At 36.3% G+C, this 14,877-nt stretch overlaps 1 protein-coding gene across 1 annotated transcript in view; it reads left to right on the forward strand.

Annotated features, from left to right (window-relative positions):
* Positions 1-14,877, forward strand: part of gdap2 (ganglioside induced differentiation associated protein 2) — a 56,789-nt gene that overhangs the window by 22,968 nt on the left and 18,944 nt on the right. Inside the window, exons 8-11 of the mRNA XM_030124812.1 lie at positions 286-436; positions 1,156-1,232; positions 5,719-5,795; positions 7,623-7,762. Of these exons, the coding sequence (XP_029980672.1) occupies positions 286-436; positions 1,156-1,232; positions 5,719-5,795; positions 7,623-7,762 (445 nt within the window). The remainder of the gene's footprint in view (positions 1-285; positions 437-1,155; positions 1,233-5,718; positions 5,796-7,622; positions 7,763-14,877) is intronic.

Here is a 14,877-nt window from a genome sequence, read left to right on the forward strand (position 1 = left end):
CTGAAAATAAATGTATGTCATAATATGTGTGAGTAAAATTAAGTACAACAATATATTCAGAAACATTCTGGGAGAGTTTTCCATGTGTGACTCAAACCTGAAACAAAAAAATGCATATTGCAAAGTGTGAGGCAGCTTTTTTTTTTTCCTTTTTTTTTCTTTTTTAGGATTCTTTCACACCTACCTCATTTGCTCCGGACTTTCAGATGTCTCACTGAAAGATTTGTAATATATCTATTGTAGTTAATGTGACAGAACATAAACTGTGTTTTATGTGTTTTGTAGATGATTCAGAGGAGGAGAGCTTGGAGTCGGACCTGGGTCAGGTGGGGAATCACGCTTTTGCTCGAATGGAGGGTGACGTGGACAAACAACGCAAACTCATATTGCAAGGTCAGATGTCGGAGGCAGCCGCACAGAAACAGCACCAGCGAAAGTAAGAGTCCAACCACACTGGCAAATACCTGGGAAATTCTCTCAGGAAGATGACGTTTAGCATTAAAAAGTGTTTTTTTGCTGCTGACTTGAATTAAAATGACAAATTACAATAGAGGAGAAGCAAATTTATACACAAATGTTCTTTAAAGCTTTTACCATATAATCATTTAGAAGAAATATACAGTTATTGCTAAATACTTGATGCACTTAAATGCATCTGTTACTGAAGGTTTTTTTTCCCCTTCTTTGTCAAAACAAACATAATATATGCCAGATTATTGTATTAGATGATACTGATGAGCACAACACTAACATTAAGTTCTATTAAGAACATATATCTTGTCAAATCTTTTTTGAAATGCAAATTCATTTGTCGACACAAATAAAATCTGTCTGTTTGGGGACAGATGATCTGAAAAATCGCTCCAGGTCTTGGTTGTGATCAGCTCAGTGTCCTCCAATGAACCTCAGTATTAGTACAGGCAGCAGGAATTAGTATTTTTCCCCTCAAATGCAGAAAAGAAGAGCACATGAAGATCGTGGGGATTTAAAGTTTTCAGATTAACCAGTTTTGGTTGATATTTTATATTGGATTGCCACATATTCATCACTTACCCATCTGTGAAAATGTAATCAAGGAGGATTATTTAGTTTTGTATAAAAGATTACACAGAGCATGAATTAAAACCATTTCTTTGTGTGTTGCCCCTATTACAGTTATAATCGCTGGCTGTGTCGAGCACGAGCAGAGGATCTGTCAGACATCGCTGCACTAAAAGCCTTATATCAGACCGGTATGTGATTGTGAGTTTGTGTGTGTCAAATACATACTTGTTATACAAATATGAAAAGAAACCAGAGAAACAGGAGTACATTTACAGAAGTGTGAGAGTGGGAAATCCTGCCTTCCCTTCTCTTGAGCCTGGGGAAATATTGGACTACAAATGTTAATTTTCTCATTTAAAAAAAAAAAAGCAGCAAATGAAAATTAAATCTCCCGTTTTCCAACTGTTTACGGTGTAATTCAGTATAATTACCAATAGGAGGCAGTGCTGTTACAGTCTTTTTAATGTGTTTTTGGTGATCATGGGTCAGAACATCTCAAACTATAACCCCATCCCTAAATACATGTGGAAGCAGGTAAATGGTTAAACATCTGAACTTACTGACAGTTTTTCAGTCTGATTTAAGTTTAATGTTCTAACAATAATTATCACAATGAAAGAAGAAACAGTGACTAGAGGTTTTAACTTTCTTTTTCACTTCATATTTCTGATCCCTTGACATTTCTGTAACACAGTATCACCAGAACACAGGACTGTTTTTCTGTTTTGATATCAGTTAATATAATGTATGTATGTAAACTTGTGTCATCTCTTTAGGCTTCTATGTTTTTAGAAAATTCAGATCCTATTGATAATAAGTTTCATGTTTATTGTTAATGTTAGCTATGTTGGAAAAAGAGGGTTAGTGTATGAAATTAACAGAGAAGAAACAAGGATGAAAAATAAAGAGTTTAAAGTTGTCTGTTTATGCAGCGACAGATTGTGACTAAGTTTAATAACACATGGATAGTTTGTGGCTCTTTCATGTAGGTTTGTTTATGTTCATGGATTTTTTACAAGAATGAAAGGCCTGTCTTTGTTTAGAAAGAGGCCAGATACAGAATAAAAACCACTAACTTGGACACAAAGGATAGTATTAAAGTGTTTAAACAAAGCACAGCCCTCAAAAGAATATCACATGCACCACAGAATACAAACAACAAATCAAGAACATCAAATGCATATGAAATGTAGCTTAGCTGATTTAATATCAACCACTGTCACTGACTTCTACAATGATACTGTCATGTCTGCAGTATGGATGAGTGGATGGGTGGCTGGACGGATGGACAGACAGACAGACAGACAGATAGATAGTTTTTTGGTCTCTTAGAGTGCAAGCATAAAGGTTAAAAGATGCAATCAAATAAAAGTCAAAGATATAAGCAGTATAAAAGCATTAAAAACACATACAAACATAAAACCAATGTAAAACCAGTTAAAAGACATTAGCACAGTGACTTGTAATAAATATCTTTAAAAATTAATAAGGCCATGGTTACTGCTACAGTACTCTGGTACAAAATATCTGTCTGTCTATTGCCAGCAGACCAATCAAATGTTAGCATTTGTACTAGAGCCAATCACAGATAGTGTGTCATGAACTCATTATCCTCTTGTTGCCATAGTACTGTGGTGATATATGGAGTATACTTCAGTGCATTCTTTTGTGCATTTTGCTACCACAGCACAGTGGCAATTGATGGAAGAAATGACAAATAGGTGATAGTATATAGTATAGAATAGAAATTATTGTTCTAAATACTCTAAATGTTGTTTTATGGTGTTGTTTGCTCTGGAGGTTGGAGAAGGTGGGTAGAGCTACATGTTAGATGTGGTAGTGTTCCATGTGCCTTCTCAGTTCTGTGTCAGTTGAGTGCTGTGGTCCTGTGGAATTCTGCACTCTGAATGTTGTCCCAGTGGCTGATTTATATCAATGTCGGATTTACCTAGCTATATTTCGTGCCACAGTACCGTGTCAATAGCCACTTTGAAAACATAAATACTATCCACAAATTGCACTTAAGGATATTGCTCATGAGAACATTGCACATTCCCTTTCCTTCTCTAGTGTCCGTGAACAGAGATAGGTGGACATGCTAACAGTATTTTCCTCCCGCCATCAGTCTCACTGTGGCAGGGAAGAAGCTATTGTGGAACCATGTTCTGTGGGTGATAATGCATCTGCTCTGCTCCACTGTGTTTGAGGTTTTATGCAGAGTGTTTGTGTCTGAGGAGGGTGTGTGCAATGTGCTAATGCACTGGCATTCTGGAAACTATTGCACTTTACACTACCTGGGACAAGTGATGATATAGGGTGTCCATAAAGTCTCTTTAAAATTTAACATGTTTATTTCAACAGCAAATGAATAGACAAATCTGTGGAAATTAGTACAAAATAAACATAGAAATTGAAGTTTTTTGTCTCATTTGATACACCTCTATATGGGCACCATTAGTTGTATGAAGCACATCCAGACGGTACTGGATTTCTTGCTGTGTTGGCTATATCATAACTTCATCAATGGTATCAGGGATCTATTTCTTCAGGTCATTGATGTCCCGTATCCTTGTTCAATACACAGTATCTTTAATATAACCCCACACATCTGAGTGATTGGTGTTTAATCCTGTAGCTTCACTGAGTCTGCGTAAGTGATTGTGTTTCAATAAACCATGGTACACATGGTGCCTTTTCTTGAGGAGCAGCCTTTTTTAGGGGTTTATTTAACAGGGTCATCAACAGGGTACCATGAAATATGCAAAGGCAATGAGATTAAAAACTTTGATAACTGCTGAGTACATAGAACAAATCTGATTAACATATCTCATCAATTGCTTTTTTAATTTTTTTTTTTTTTTAATTGTTAAGAGACTTTGTGGATACCCTGTATTATAGTGGTAGGTAACATCCAACAGCAATTTTACACTTCTTAGTGCAAGTTAAAGATACAGGTGTTTAAAATGTACATAAAAACCTAATCTCATGAACCCATATTTTTCAATAGAACACAAAGAGCATATCAAATGATTAGAGAAATTATAATGGTATGGTAAAGGTGATTTTTTTTTTTTTAATTTGCACCACTATGTCTCCAATAAGTTGGGATAAATAAAAGGCTGGAAAAGTAAGTGGTATCAAAAAGAAATTACTGGAGGAACATTTTGCAACTAATTAAATGAACTGGCAACAGTGCAGTAACTTGGTTGGATATAAAAAGAACATCTTGTGCCCTGTTCACACCAAATCAATATTTTACAACCTTTTAGTCTGTCATGAAGGTGAGCAGTAACAAATTGTGAAGTGTATTATTTATATTGTGTGGATTAGTCCAGATGTTGACTGCTGACCTCAATCTCCTACGGGTCATCAACTGATTTACACTCCTGGATTTGATGTTTTAGGGGCAACTTCATTACAGAAAGTAATGACAGGCATGAGCAAAATGGGGTGTGATGCCATTGTTTTCTAAACTGCTAATATGATGTTTACATGTGGACGAGAGTCTCAACTGAAGACATAAATATCCGTTCAGCCAAATATCTGCATTATTGAAGTAAAGATATACAGAGGTTCATCAGTCTGTCATAAACTGTGTCTACAAATTGCAGAGTGATTTCAGAATAATGCTGCTCAATATGAAATTGCAGGAACACTGAATATCTCATCATCTACAGTACAGAAATATTATCAAAAGAGATTTGTGACATTTTCACACATTCTGAAGGTTTGATCCGTCATTGACCTCTGTCTCCAGATGTTTGTCTAAATATCTTAATGTATTTTCATCCAGATGTTTTTATTCATGTTCCCATAAAAAAACAAGTGGAAAGATTGAAAAGTCACTGAAAACCTGACACACATACAGTATGGCATATGTTTTATACTTGGGAGAGGGGGAAAGTTGGTTTGTCAGTACAACATAAATGCAGATTTAGTGAACAGTTGTGTGTGTGTGTGTGTGTGTGTGTGTGTGTGTGTGTGTGTGTGTGGTTTGTATAGGAATGTCATGACAGGATGTATGAAATGTTACAGAAACAACAAAACTTTAGACAAATTGTGGAAGACTGTTATAGGACACTGGTTCATTTTGGTGTCAGTCCAGATGTCAGCCGCTTCAGGCCTTTGTCAAAACACATATAAGTCTATAAGCTCCTCAGTCACTAATGAAGGTCGTGTAGTAAGTAATGTTATTATATGAGGTACCACATCTAACTTATAAAACCTCTTATAATAATGATGATGATCACAAATCCGGCCTCTAATGACTGTATAACAGCAGATGGAAGCATACTTCAAATTGTATTTTCATTCTCCAGGTTTCTGGTTAACCTTTGCTTGGTATTTGGATGGAAGTCTACAATTGTCTACAACACTGTAAACAGAAGTTGAACATTGAGCCAATTATTGGGAGACAAAAACTGCTCTAAAGCTAATTAGTTTACAAACCAGAGAAATACACAGTCCTTGTATTTTAGAAGTAAGAATACGTCCCTATAAGTCTCTTGGGAAGCTGATTGTTAAAAATAATTTCATCTACTTTATCTGACTTTTTGTACTGATATGTTGTGTACCTGTAATCCACTGCAGATGTTGCACCTTCACTGTTTGACCTTGAGTGTATGATGTCTGAACTTTCTGTCCAACCTTTTACTCTGTCTGTTTTAACCCCAGGTGTGGACATGTGTGGTAGGACTGTGATGGTTGTGGTTGGACGAAACATCCCAGTGACGCTTATTGACATTGAAAAGGTAACACGCTGCACTGTAACTACTGTGTCTGTAAAGGCATTTTCATACATCATACGTGTGCATGTATGTGTGTATTCATGCTAAATCATTTGAGTCTAGTATAAAAGCACAGAGTAATGTTAACCATAAAGACCCAAACATCCAGCACCGACCTAAACCATCTACTGATGTAAACTGTTTCATAACTATTGATCCACTAATTCCATCAATATTTGTAAAAAATGTATGTAAAATGCATCAGATATGACCCATTTGGACATTTAGAGGCTCCATAGTTAAAATGGAAACACTGTCATCTTCTACAACATCGATTCACCAGTAAAACCCATGGAGTTGGATCAATGACAGTGGCTGGAGGAGCTTATTTTATGTTCAATTAACCCTTTCATGCACGAATTATGAGAACCTTAATCAAAATTTTTTCCTGAGTGTTTTTATTCCTCTTTAGGCATGAAAAAAACAATGCGATTGAAAATTTTCTTCTGAAAATAAATAAAAAATAAATAAATAATAAAAATAATTTAAATTTTTTTTTAAATACATAAAAAAAAATAATAATGAAAAATTTTTTCTTTTGAACCTATTTTTCTATTTTTCATGAAATTGAAAAAATGCCCACTCAGCTGGATACCACACGTTTAATTTTTGACACAGAAACATGTATTTACTGATAAATTGTGTGAAAACTATGGGAAGGGCTGGTGATTCTGAGGGTTTATGCTCAGGAGAGAGCTACATAATGTTACCAATTCATGTCAGAAAAGATATGTAGTGTCTTAAAACTTTAAAACTTAACTTTAAACCTTAAAACTTAAAAAAAAAAAAAAAAAAACAACGAAAAGAGCAAAAAAAGTCCATGAATATACAAGAGAACAGCTGTCCACTGGAGTGACCACTATGCATGAAAGAGTTAATGATAGATTTGACTGAAAAAGTCACTTTTTCTTCAGTTTTCTCTGTTTTTGATCTAATAACCTTTGAATTTAGTCTGAGCTTTTATGAAGATCTACATGATCAGTAAATTAAATATCGGAAAATACATATGATTTACACTGAAAAATGCAAAATACACAAGATAATATTATAATAAATGATGACAAGTCACTTAAGAAAGGTTAAATCTAGAGAAAACTTCATTTTGGAACTGCCAGAAAAGTAGCACTGGGTCTTTATGGGTTAAAAACAGGATGTAACAGCATCAACGGCAACCAAAAGAAACATAGCTTTACATATACTATATTACAAATTTCAGGATTTCTGGAAACATTCAATATAACATAGTATGTCAGGAAAATATGTAACATAGGTGTAGGCATTTTTATTCGTTATTTTAATCCAAAAATGCTATATATTGAGTTAAACTAAATATACTATTTTCTTTTGTTCAGACAAAGTATAGTTTTTGTCTGAACAAAAGAAAATAGTATATTTACATAAACAGAAGACAAAATGAACGTCTTTAGCCTTATTGAGTTAAACTATTTGTGTGAATTGTTCTTTTTCTGGGAAAGTTTTATAAAACCCAAGTAAAATACAACTTTTCAACCAAATTCAAACTCTGACCTTTTGTTGCAGTTAAAATATATGTTAAACAACTATTCTGACCAATACAGAGATCAGTTTTAAAAAAAAAATCATTGAATGCCCCATGTTGCTGTGTCTTCAGTACCTCTGTTATTTCCCTGTACTTTTAACGTACCCCCTCTGCCAGGGATTTGAAACAAGGGAAAATTAACTGCAAAATTAACCCTAAAGCTGCATCTAAATGTCAACGTGAAATAAACCTAATAACTATATGTGCCCTGTTTCTGTATGTGTTTGTGGCAGGCCTTGCTCTACTTCATCCATGTAATGGACCACATCACAGTAAAGGAGTATGTGATGGTTTACTTCCATACGCTGACTGGTGAGCACAACCATCTGGACTCCGACTTCCTCAAGAACCTCTACGACATTGTTGATGCCAAGTATGTGAGACCTTTTACACTCTTTGTTAGAACTGTTTCTGTGAGGATCAGCCTCCTTGAAGCTTGTACTAACAGATCAAAAATTCATATGCACATACCCATGCCATATGCTGGGATACGCTGTGTTCTTATTTGTATTAGACTGGGTATTTTCACATTCTCCAGTTTTTGGACTCCTCATGCAGGATCAAAGCACCTATTATTTTATTTGATTATAGTTTGTCACAGAGACGTCAGCTCACTGCACCGAACACCCAGTGATACAGACCAGAAGCCCAGTATGAATGTAAATCCATAATTTTTCATGGCGGATCAAAGCATGTTGTGTGTTAAATTTGCTTAATGTGAAGTCAAATGAAGGGCCAGTTAAAAAAGAGCCTAAGTCTCTAATGCTTTAATCCCTCTGCCTCACTATGACTGGGTGATGAGGCCAATAGTTCATATCACCATCTTTTGAGGTAGAATCACCATCTATGATCTGAACCACAATTTTTCTCTTACACTCTTGTTAAATGTAGGTTAGTTTCAATCAAACTAGTACAGATTTTCCATAGGTTTCTACACTCATTGGCTTTGGTGTGGCATTTTTGTTGTTGTTTGACTAAAACATCTGCAATTTGGCATCATTTAAGAGTGAAGTATTTAGACAATAGCTAGTTGAAACCTCAAACTGATTTTCTGATTTATAATGTCAACATTAGTCCACATCTTCCACAGCAGTTTCATAATAACATAAAATATCTCTAAATTTCTGTTTTACGCTGTTGCCACAGCAAATAATCTGCATAAAACCAGGCTTATTGTACACTGGAGTGCAAAAGCCAGACCAGCAGTTCAGAATTAGTACTGTCATGTCATCATGTCCCCAGGAGTAGCAAAGAAACACGTTTTATAATCTCCTGCAGGTTAAAGTGGATTAAATCTCTATAAACCATCTTAAGTACACTCACTAGCCTAGCAACATTAATGTTACATACAACTCATGATGCAAGGCTCTCAGTAGCATACATAAATCACACTGGTACTTGTCAGAATGTAAATTAATTTGGTAAGTTTTGGCAGTTTTTTTAATCTATTTAGACTGGGTTGTCTATAAATGGAAAGGTTGGTTGTTGGACTCTGGTCTCTTGTCCACATTAAAAACAGGTACTTATACGTTAATTCTCCTGTCGGTGCTCTTGACCTTGGTGCTGATGAAGATCTGGAGTTGGTCCCTGAGCACCTTCAATGGCAGCTCACTGCTCCTAATGTGCTACGTGCTAATGTTAATTGCTAATGCCAGGTACTGTGTGTATTAGAATGGGTAAAATACAGACACTGAATTACCCTACAGGGATAATAAAGAAAGTTGACTTTTTTTTAACTTGCTAAAGTGTCCTCAAGTAAGACAATGAAGCCCAGGTTTCCTCCAGAGGCTGCTTAACTGGTGGGTGAATCTGTGTGTGCCTGTATATGCAAAAGGCGAGTGAAGCACTTTGAGTTTCTAGAGTCATGGAAAAAATTATTAGACCACCCTTGTTTTCTTCAATTTCTTATGCATTTCAATGCCTGGTACAACTAAAGGTACATTTGTTTGGACAAATATAATGATAACAACAAAAATAGCTCATAAGAGTTTAATTTCAGAGCTGATATCTTGACATTTTCCATGGTTTTCTTGATAATAACCAAAATCACTTCAGTTCTTGCATCAATACCTATGGCATTGTACTGCCAAAAACAGTGCCTTTAGGCATTCCATGTTTTCTTTTCTGTCGGTTTTAGTCACATGATACACACAGGAGTTAATACTTGATTGCATAACCATTGTTTTTCATGGCATTTGATGGTCTAATAATTTTTTCTCCGACTGTATATAGTAGAAACACACTATATGAATGTAAGTCCATTTACTGATGGCATCTGCATAATTCCACTTAAAAGCAGATCATATTTAAAAAAAAAAAAAAAAAAAACCCTCATCATACAGTCCTTTCCCTGCCTCTGGTATTTAATATAAAAAACTGCATATTAAACATGAAGCATGAAGGTCTGTTTCTTTTTAAGAAAATAAACAATAGGCTTCAGAAAATTCATCCAAATGGAATAAAGGTCTGACATGCTGTGACAGCTTCCTGGCCTTTAGTTGTTCATGTTAAATTTCCTACAGGTGCAGAATGTTCAGATATAAAAGTGCAATATGAGAATGATCTTTCGCCTCGTCACTGTTCGATGTGTAGCTGGACATGATGTTTTGCTGGAATCGATATCTGTTGTGTGCCTTGTCTGTCATTCGGCCTTCCGTTAGCCTTGGTCATCGTCTCTCTGCGCTGACTCCTGCAGACGTTCAAACACATTGCTCAGGCCACTGTATGACACCACCAAGGTCACGGTATATAGCCTTTTACAAAAGCCAAATGAACTGTGAAACTCTTTTGTTTCATTGTGGGTTTTGGAAATCTTGCAGCCATATTTGGACCAGGAAACCCAAACTTGGATTGTGTCCTCTGGATGATGTATTGGCAGTGACTGTGCGTTAATCAAGGGTTCCAAAGTTTTGAAAGCTGATTCTTGTTCTGAACTGTTGGTTTTGTCTTAAGATCAACATATGGATTACAGTGTGTCATAGACATGTCAGCATCACAGCCTCAGAGGTCCCACAGATGTAGTCCAGAAGTCCAACATGAATCGAAATTAGCGATTCTCCTGAGCAACATTTCTCACATCCGAAACGCCAAAACCATCAGTCACATATAACCAGGATCAATACCAGCCTAATGGTCTGGTCTCCTGTGATGTTCACCATTGATGAATATTTTCATCATGCCAAATAGAAACCACATCCTCCAAATGAAAACCAGAATAGTTTACGCTTACTCTCAAACATCAGAGGAGACCCACAGTTCTGTTTTGCATAGTGATAATCATGTTACTCAACCCCCTCGGACCTGGTCGTGGGTCTATTGTTTTAACACAGTGTGCAGTATTTACCAAAATGTATCGGGTTGAACTGCTGAAAAACTGGGTATTGTCCTGCCACAGATATTTGAATACATCATCGTATTAAGGTTGAAGGAAAATGTTCCAACCAAAACCAAACTTCTTTAGACATGGTTTAAAAGTACAATTGGTAAAATCAGTATGTGTTGGAGTTGTGAGCCAGTTGTTTGTTGATGTTAACAGTCATCATTTTTAAGCTAATGGAAGCCAGTGTTACCGCTGTAGAAGAGAAGCAGAGGAGAGGCACAAATGTTAGCCATGTCAATGCACTGTTAATAGAATTATGTCCAGGACCACATTGAAGAGCTGCCTGCAAGAAATTTTTTGAAAACCCCAGAGAGACATGGGGGCATCCTGTGTAGTTTCCACTTTATATTCAAGACCATTTTTAACCAAAGCGTGTGTCATAGAGGAGCCAGTAAAAACAGATAGGTCATATTGGTGTTTCAGTTACATTTAGTGATTCACAATGGGTTAGCAGTCACAGACAAGAACACACTCCACCTTTAAAGGGGTCATATTTTGCTAAACCCACTTTTATTAGTCTTTGGTACATTTATTTGTGTATTTGGACCCTAATAGTTCAAATAGTTTGAATTTGAACCCTCCAGGTGCTGCCAAGTTATCTATATATGCATTTTGGCAAAAATAGAGTGGCTTTCTACAACCTGTTTCAATTCCTTCTTAATTTGTTACGTCTTAGAACTGGTTACGTCACGACATTTGCATATATAAGGTCAAGGCTTCCGACGAACGTTTCTCCAAGTACGCCATAATTGTTTGTCAGCAACAGCAGTTGTAGTCCATGCTGAAAATATGTCCAAACTTCAAGCTGATTACCTAAAATGTTCAGTTGTTGGTTGAATGGGACAGAGCAGCACAGCCAACAACCTGGAGGGGGTGGGGTGTGAAGTGGCTCATGTGCATTTAAAGGGCCAGCGCTCAAAACAACCTTTCTGGTGTCATTACTCAGAAATAGGATTGAAGATGGACCTGTGGAGTTGAATTAATGAAGAATTCAGACCCAAGCAGAGCATTTACAGTTTATGTAGGGAAATGTTTTAAAATGCAGAATTCCATTTAAAAAAAAGCTAAATATCACTCCTTTAAAAGTTACCGGTAGCTTCTGTCAACCCGGAAAGTCAGGGAAACTTAGCACTTTAAACCAGATGCTGCAATTAGCAACAACAATATGTGTAATATGAGTTTTTTTAAATAGCATTTCAGGTGTGATGACTTTCAGAATTAGCTGTGGCAGTGGGGTGGCTCATTTTAGCCACATTGTACCCCGCTGACCTAAGATGAAATGCTTTTCCACTCCGCCTTCACAGCACGGGGAAGCCCTGCAGTCATCCATTTTGCTGCAGTAGTGCTGAAACCCAGACAAACCATGTCATCACAATCAGCAGATTGGCTCGGCCAAGTCACAATATCAGCCTCAGCAACTCTGCTGTTGGCTTTTCTTTGTTGTTGAGAATTTTTTAAGGAGTACATCAGCAACCAGAATCCATTCGACCTCATTTAGCAGTGGTTTGAAGCAGATATTACTGAGACAAATGTGTGAGAGAAATCCCACTTTAAAAACAACTGACACCCTTGTCAGATTTCCTAATTTATTCACTTATTTTATTTCTATATAAATTCAGAATTTAGCCAAGAAGTCTAAAAAGTTAATGATAAACACCCTCTACATAAATCTAGTGTGGCAAATTTCACATTGTGGGGAAAAATCTATTTACCTGACATTAAAAATGCATAAAAGGGTACTTAGTCATGGAAAAATTTATTAGACAATCAAAAGTCATCAAAAACATGGTTATGCAATCAAGTACTAACTCCTGTGTGTATGATGTGACTAAAACACACAGAAAAGAAAACATGGAATGCCTAAAAGCACTGTTTTTGTCAGTACAATGCCATAGATATTGATGTAAGAACCGAAGTGATTTTTGTTATTATCAAGAAAACCACGGAAAATGGCTAGATATCAGCTCTGAAATTAAACTGTTATGAGCTATTTTTGTTGTTATCATTATATTTGTCCAAACAAATGTACCTTTAGTTGCACCACGCATTAAAATAAACAAGAAATTGAAGAAAACAAGGGTGGTCTAATAATTTTTTCTGTGACTGTTTAGTAAGACTCATAGTGCTTTTTTGCCAGGTGTCTCGTAACCAAAACTAAACATACTTCCTGTGTCAGTGGGAAAGTCCATACAGTCATTATGTACTTTTCAACCCCCATGTTCCCTCCATTCATTACTTTCTGAGACTGGTCATTCAGTTGGTTTCACCACACCTTACCACCTTACCACACCTCACCTTTTCTGTCTTGAAATTTTGATCAACAGTTGAAGCGTTTGGTAGAGATAAAAGAGGCTTTAAAATATAGGAACCTTTCCCTCGTGTTTGACCTTTAAAACATTAGACAGAGGTGATAACCATTAATTGATGTTGGCATTTTATCAGTGCAGAGAAACCCCATGCAGTGAAATACAGAGTTATTATTGTACACTGTGTTAATTTAAGACTCATTGCTCCGGGTGTCAACAGCCATTGCCTTAATACGTCAAAATAATTCAAACATGGATGGTTTGACTCATCGTAAGTGTTTAGGCTCACCCAGAGGAATGTTTTTATGTTTCTCTGAAAGACCTTGAGGGACTTGCTCCACATTTGGCACAAACATTTGAACTTAAGTTGAAAGATTAGATTTGATTAGAATAATTTTCTGTCATGCAGTCTATAAAGTGACAACATCTATTTCACCAGAAAAAAACCCTCAATAGGTTTTATTAAATTCCATGAAGTCAGATGTTATGAATGTGGATAGACAGTGATATTTATCATTCATGAGGCAGTAATGCTGGTTTGATTTGCAAGAACATATTTGTGTTTCGCTGCCTGTAGGTTATAGTTTGACCAGACAAAACATCCAGTCTGTTGTTTTTAAAGTTTTGCCATTTACAGGAGACTCCATAGCTTTCCATGTTGTCTTTTACAGTCATTGCTTGATCTTTATTCCATGATTGATTGTTAACACAAGTTGTAGGTAGATTAGTAACTATAAAGCACCTCACCAACAACAAAAGGTGTATTTATAAAGCACATGTTAACACAGAGCTCGATGTTGCCCAAACAGATGAACGGACATTAAACTGGTGGACCATTTCAATAAGTTAACCCAATCAAAAATACTTCATCTAAAATCGTTAAATGAAAACAGATTAAAAACACAGTGATGGCAGAGCTCCCTAGTGAATGTTACTCCCTTTTGTTTTGGGACTTTTTGTGCATATTATCCCCTGCACAGCAAGAAGCAATAACCTCTTAATGGATTTCAGATCATGTTTATGAATCAAATTTCATACAAACATAACATTTATCTGTAAATGTTTGCAAAGGTTTACAGCTTTTGCTCATGTCCCAACACTGTACTGTGTGACTAATTTACTGCAGTCCCATGTCTCATAAGTTTACGAATACATCTTTTTTTTTGGCTCAGACAGGCATTTTTGGTAGACAAGTTGAGCCTCTAACCCTGACCTGGCATTGTTCAGCCCATTGAACTGTTGATTTGCTGCAGATGCATTTTGGCTCCAGACAACTTAACCAGCAAACTGAAGCCAAACATGGCAATAAAAGTTTCCAAAACTGAAGTGGGGAGTTTAGGATTGTTTTCTCCAGGAGACGGTGAGGTTGATTATTCTGTCCCGACATGGTTTGGTGTTGGACAATACAGTGGATCTTTTCATGCTTTAGCGTTCCTCAAGTTCCACCATATCTTTAATTGTATCATAATATCACGGTTGTGTATATCGGCTAACGTAAATAAAAGAAGTCTTGCCAACTTCTAAGGTTTTCCCCAGGTTGTCGGAGAACATATGTGCTCTGTGTTATTATTAGTTTGTTTCTGTAGCTTTTTTCACATTGTTGTCAACCATTATCCTTCTGGTTTTTGTGGAATAAATAGGAATGCACCAAACCAAACTTTTCCATTGAAACACCAATTCCCAAACTTTTGGGTGTTGTTTACCAAGTGTTTATCCAATATCAATGTTTGATTACTAACCATGTGCGTCACTTTGTGGAAGAGAATGTATAAAGCAAAGTCAGAAATGATTAAACACTGCTCT

Source organism: Sphaeramia orbicularis, chromosome 21, assembly GCF_902148855.1.
Source record: "Sphaeramia orbicularis chromosome 21, fSphaOr1.1, whole genome shotgun sequence".
Taxonomy (NCBI): Eukaryota; Metazoa; Chordata; class Actinopteri; order Kurtiformes; family Apogonidae; genus Sphaeramia; species Sphaeramia orbicularis.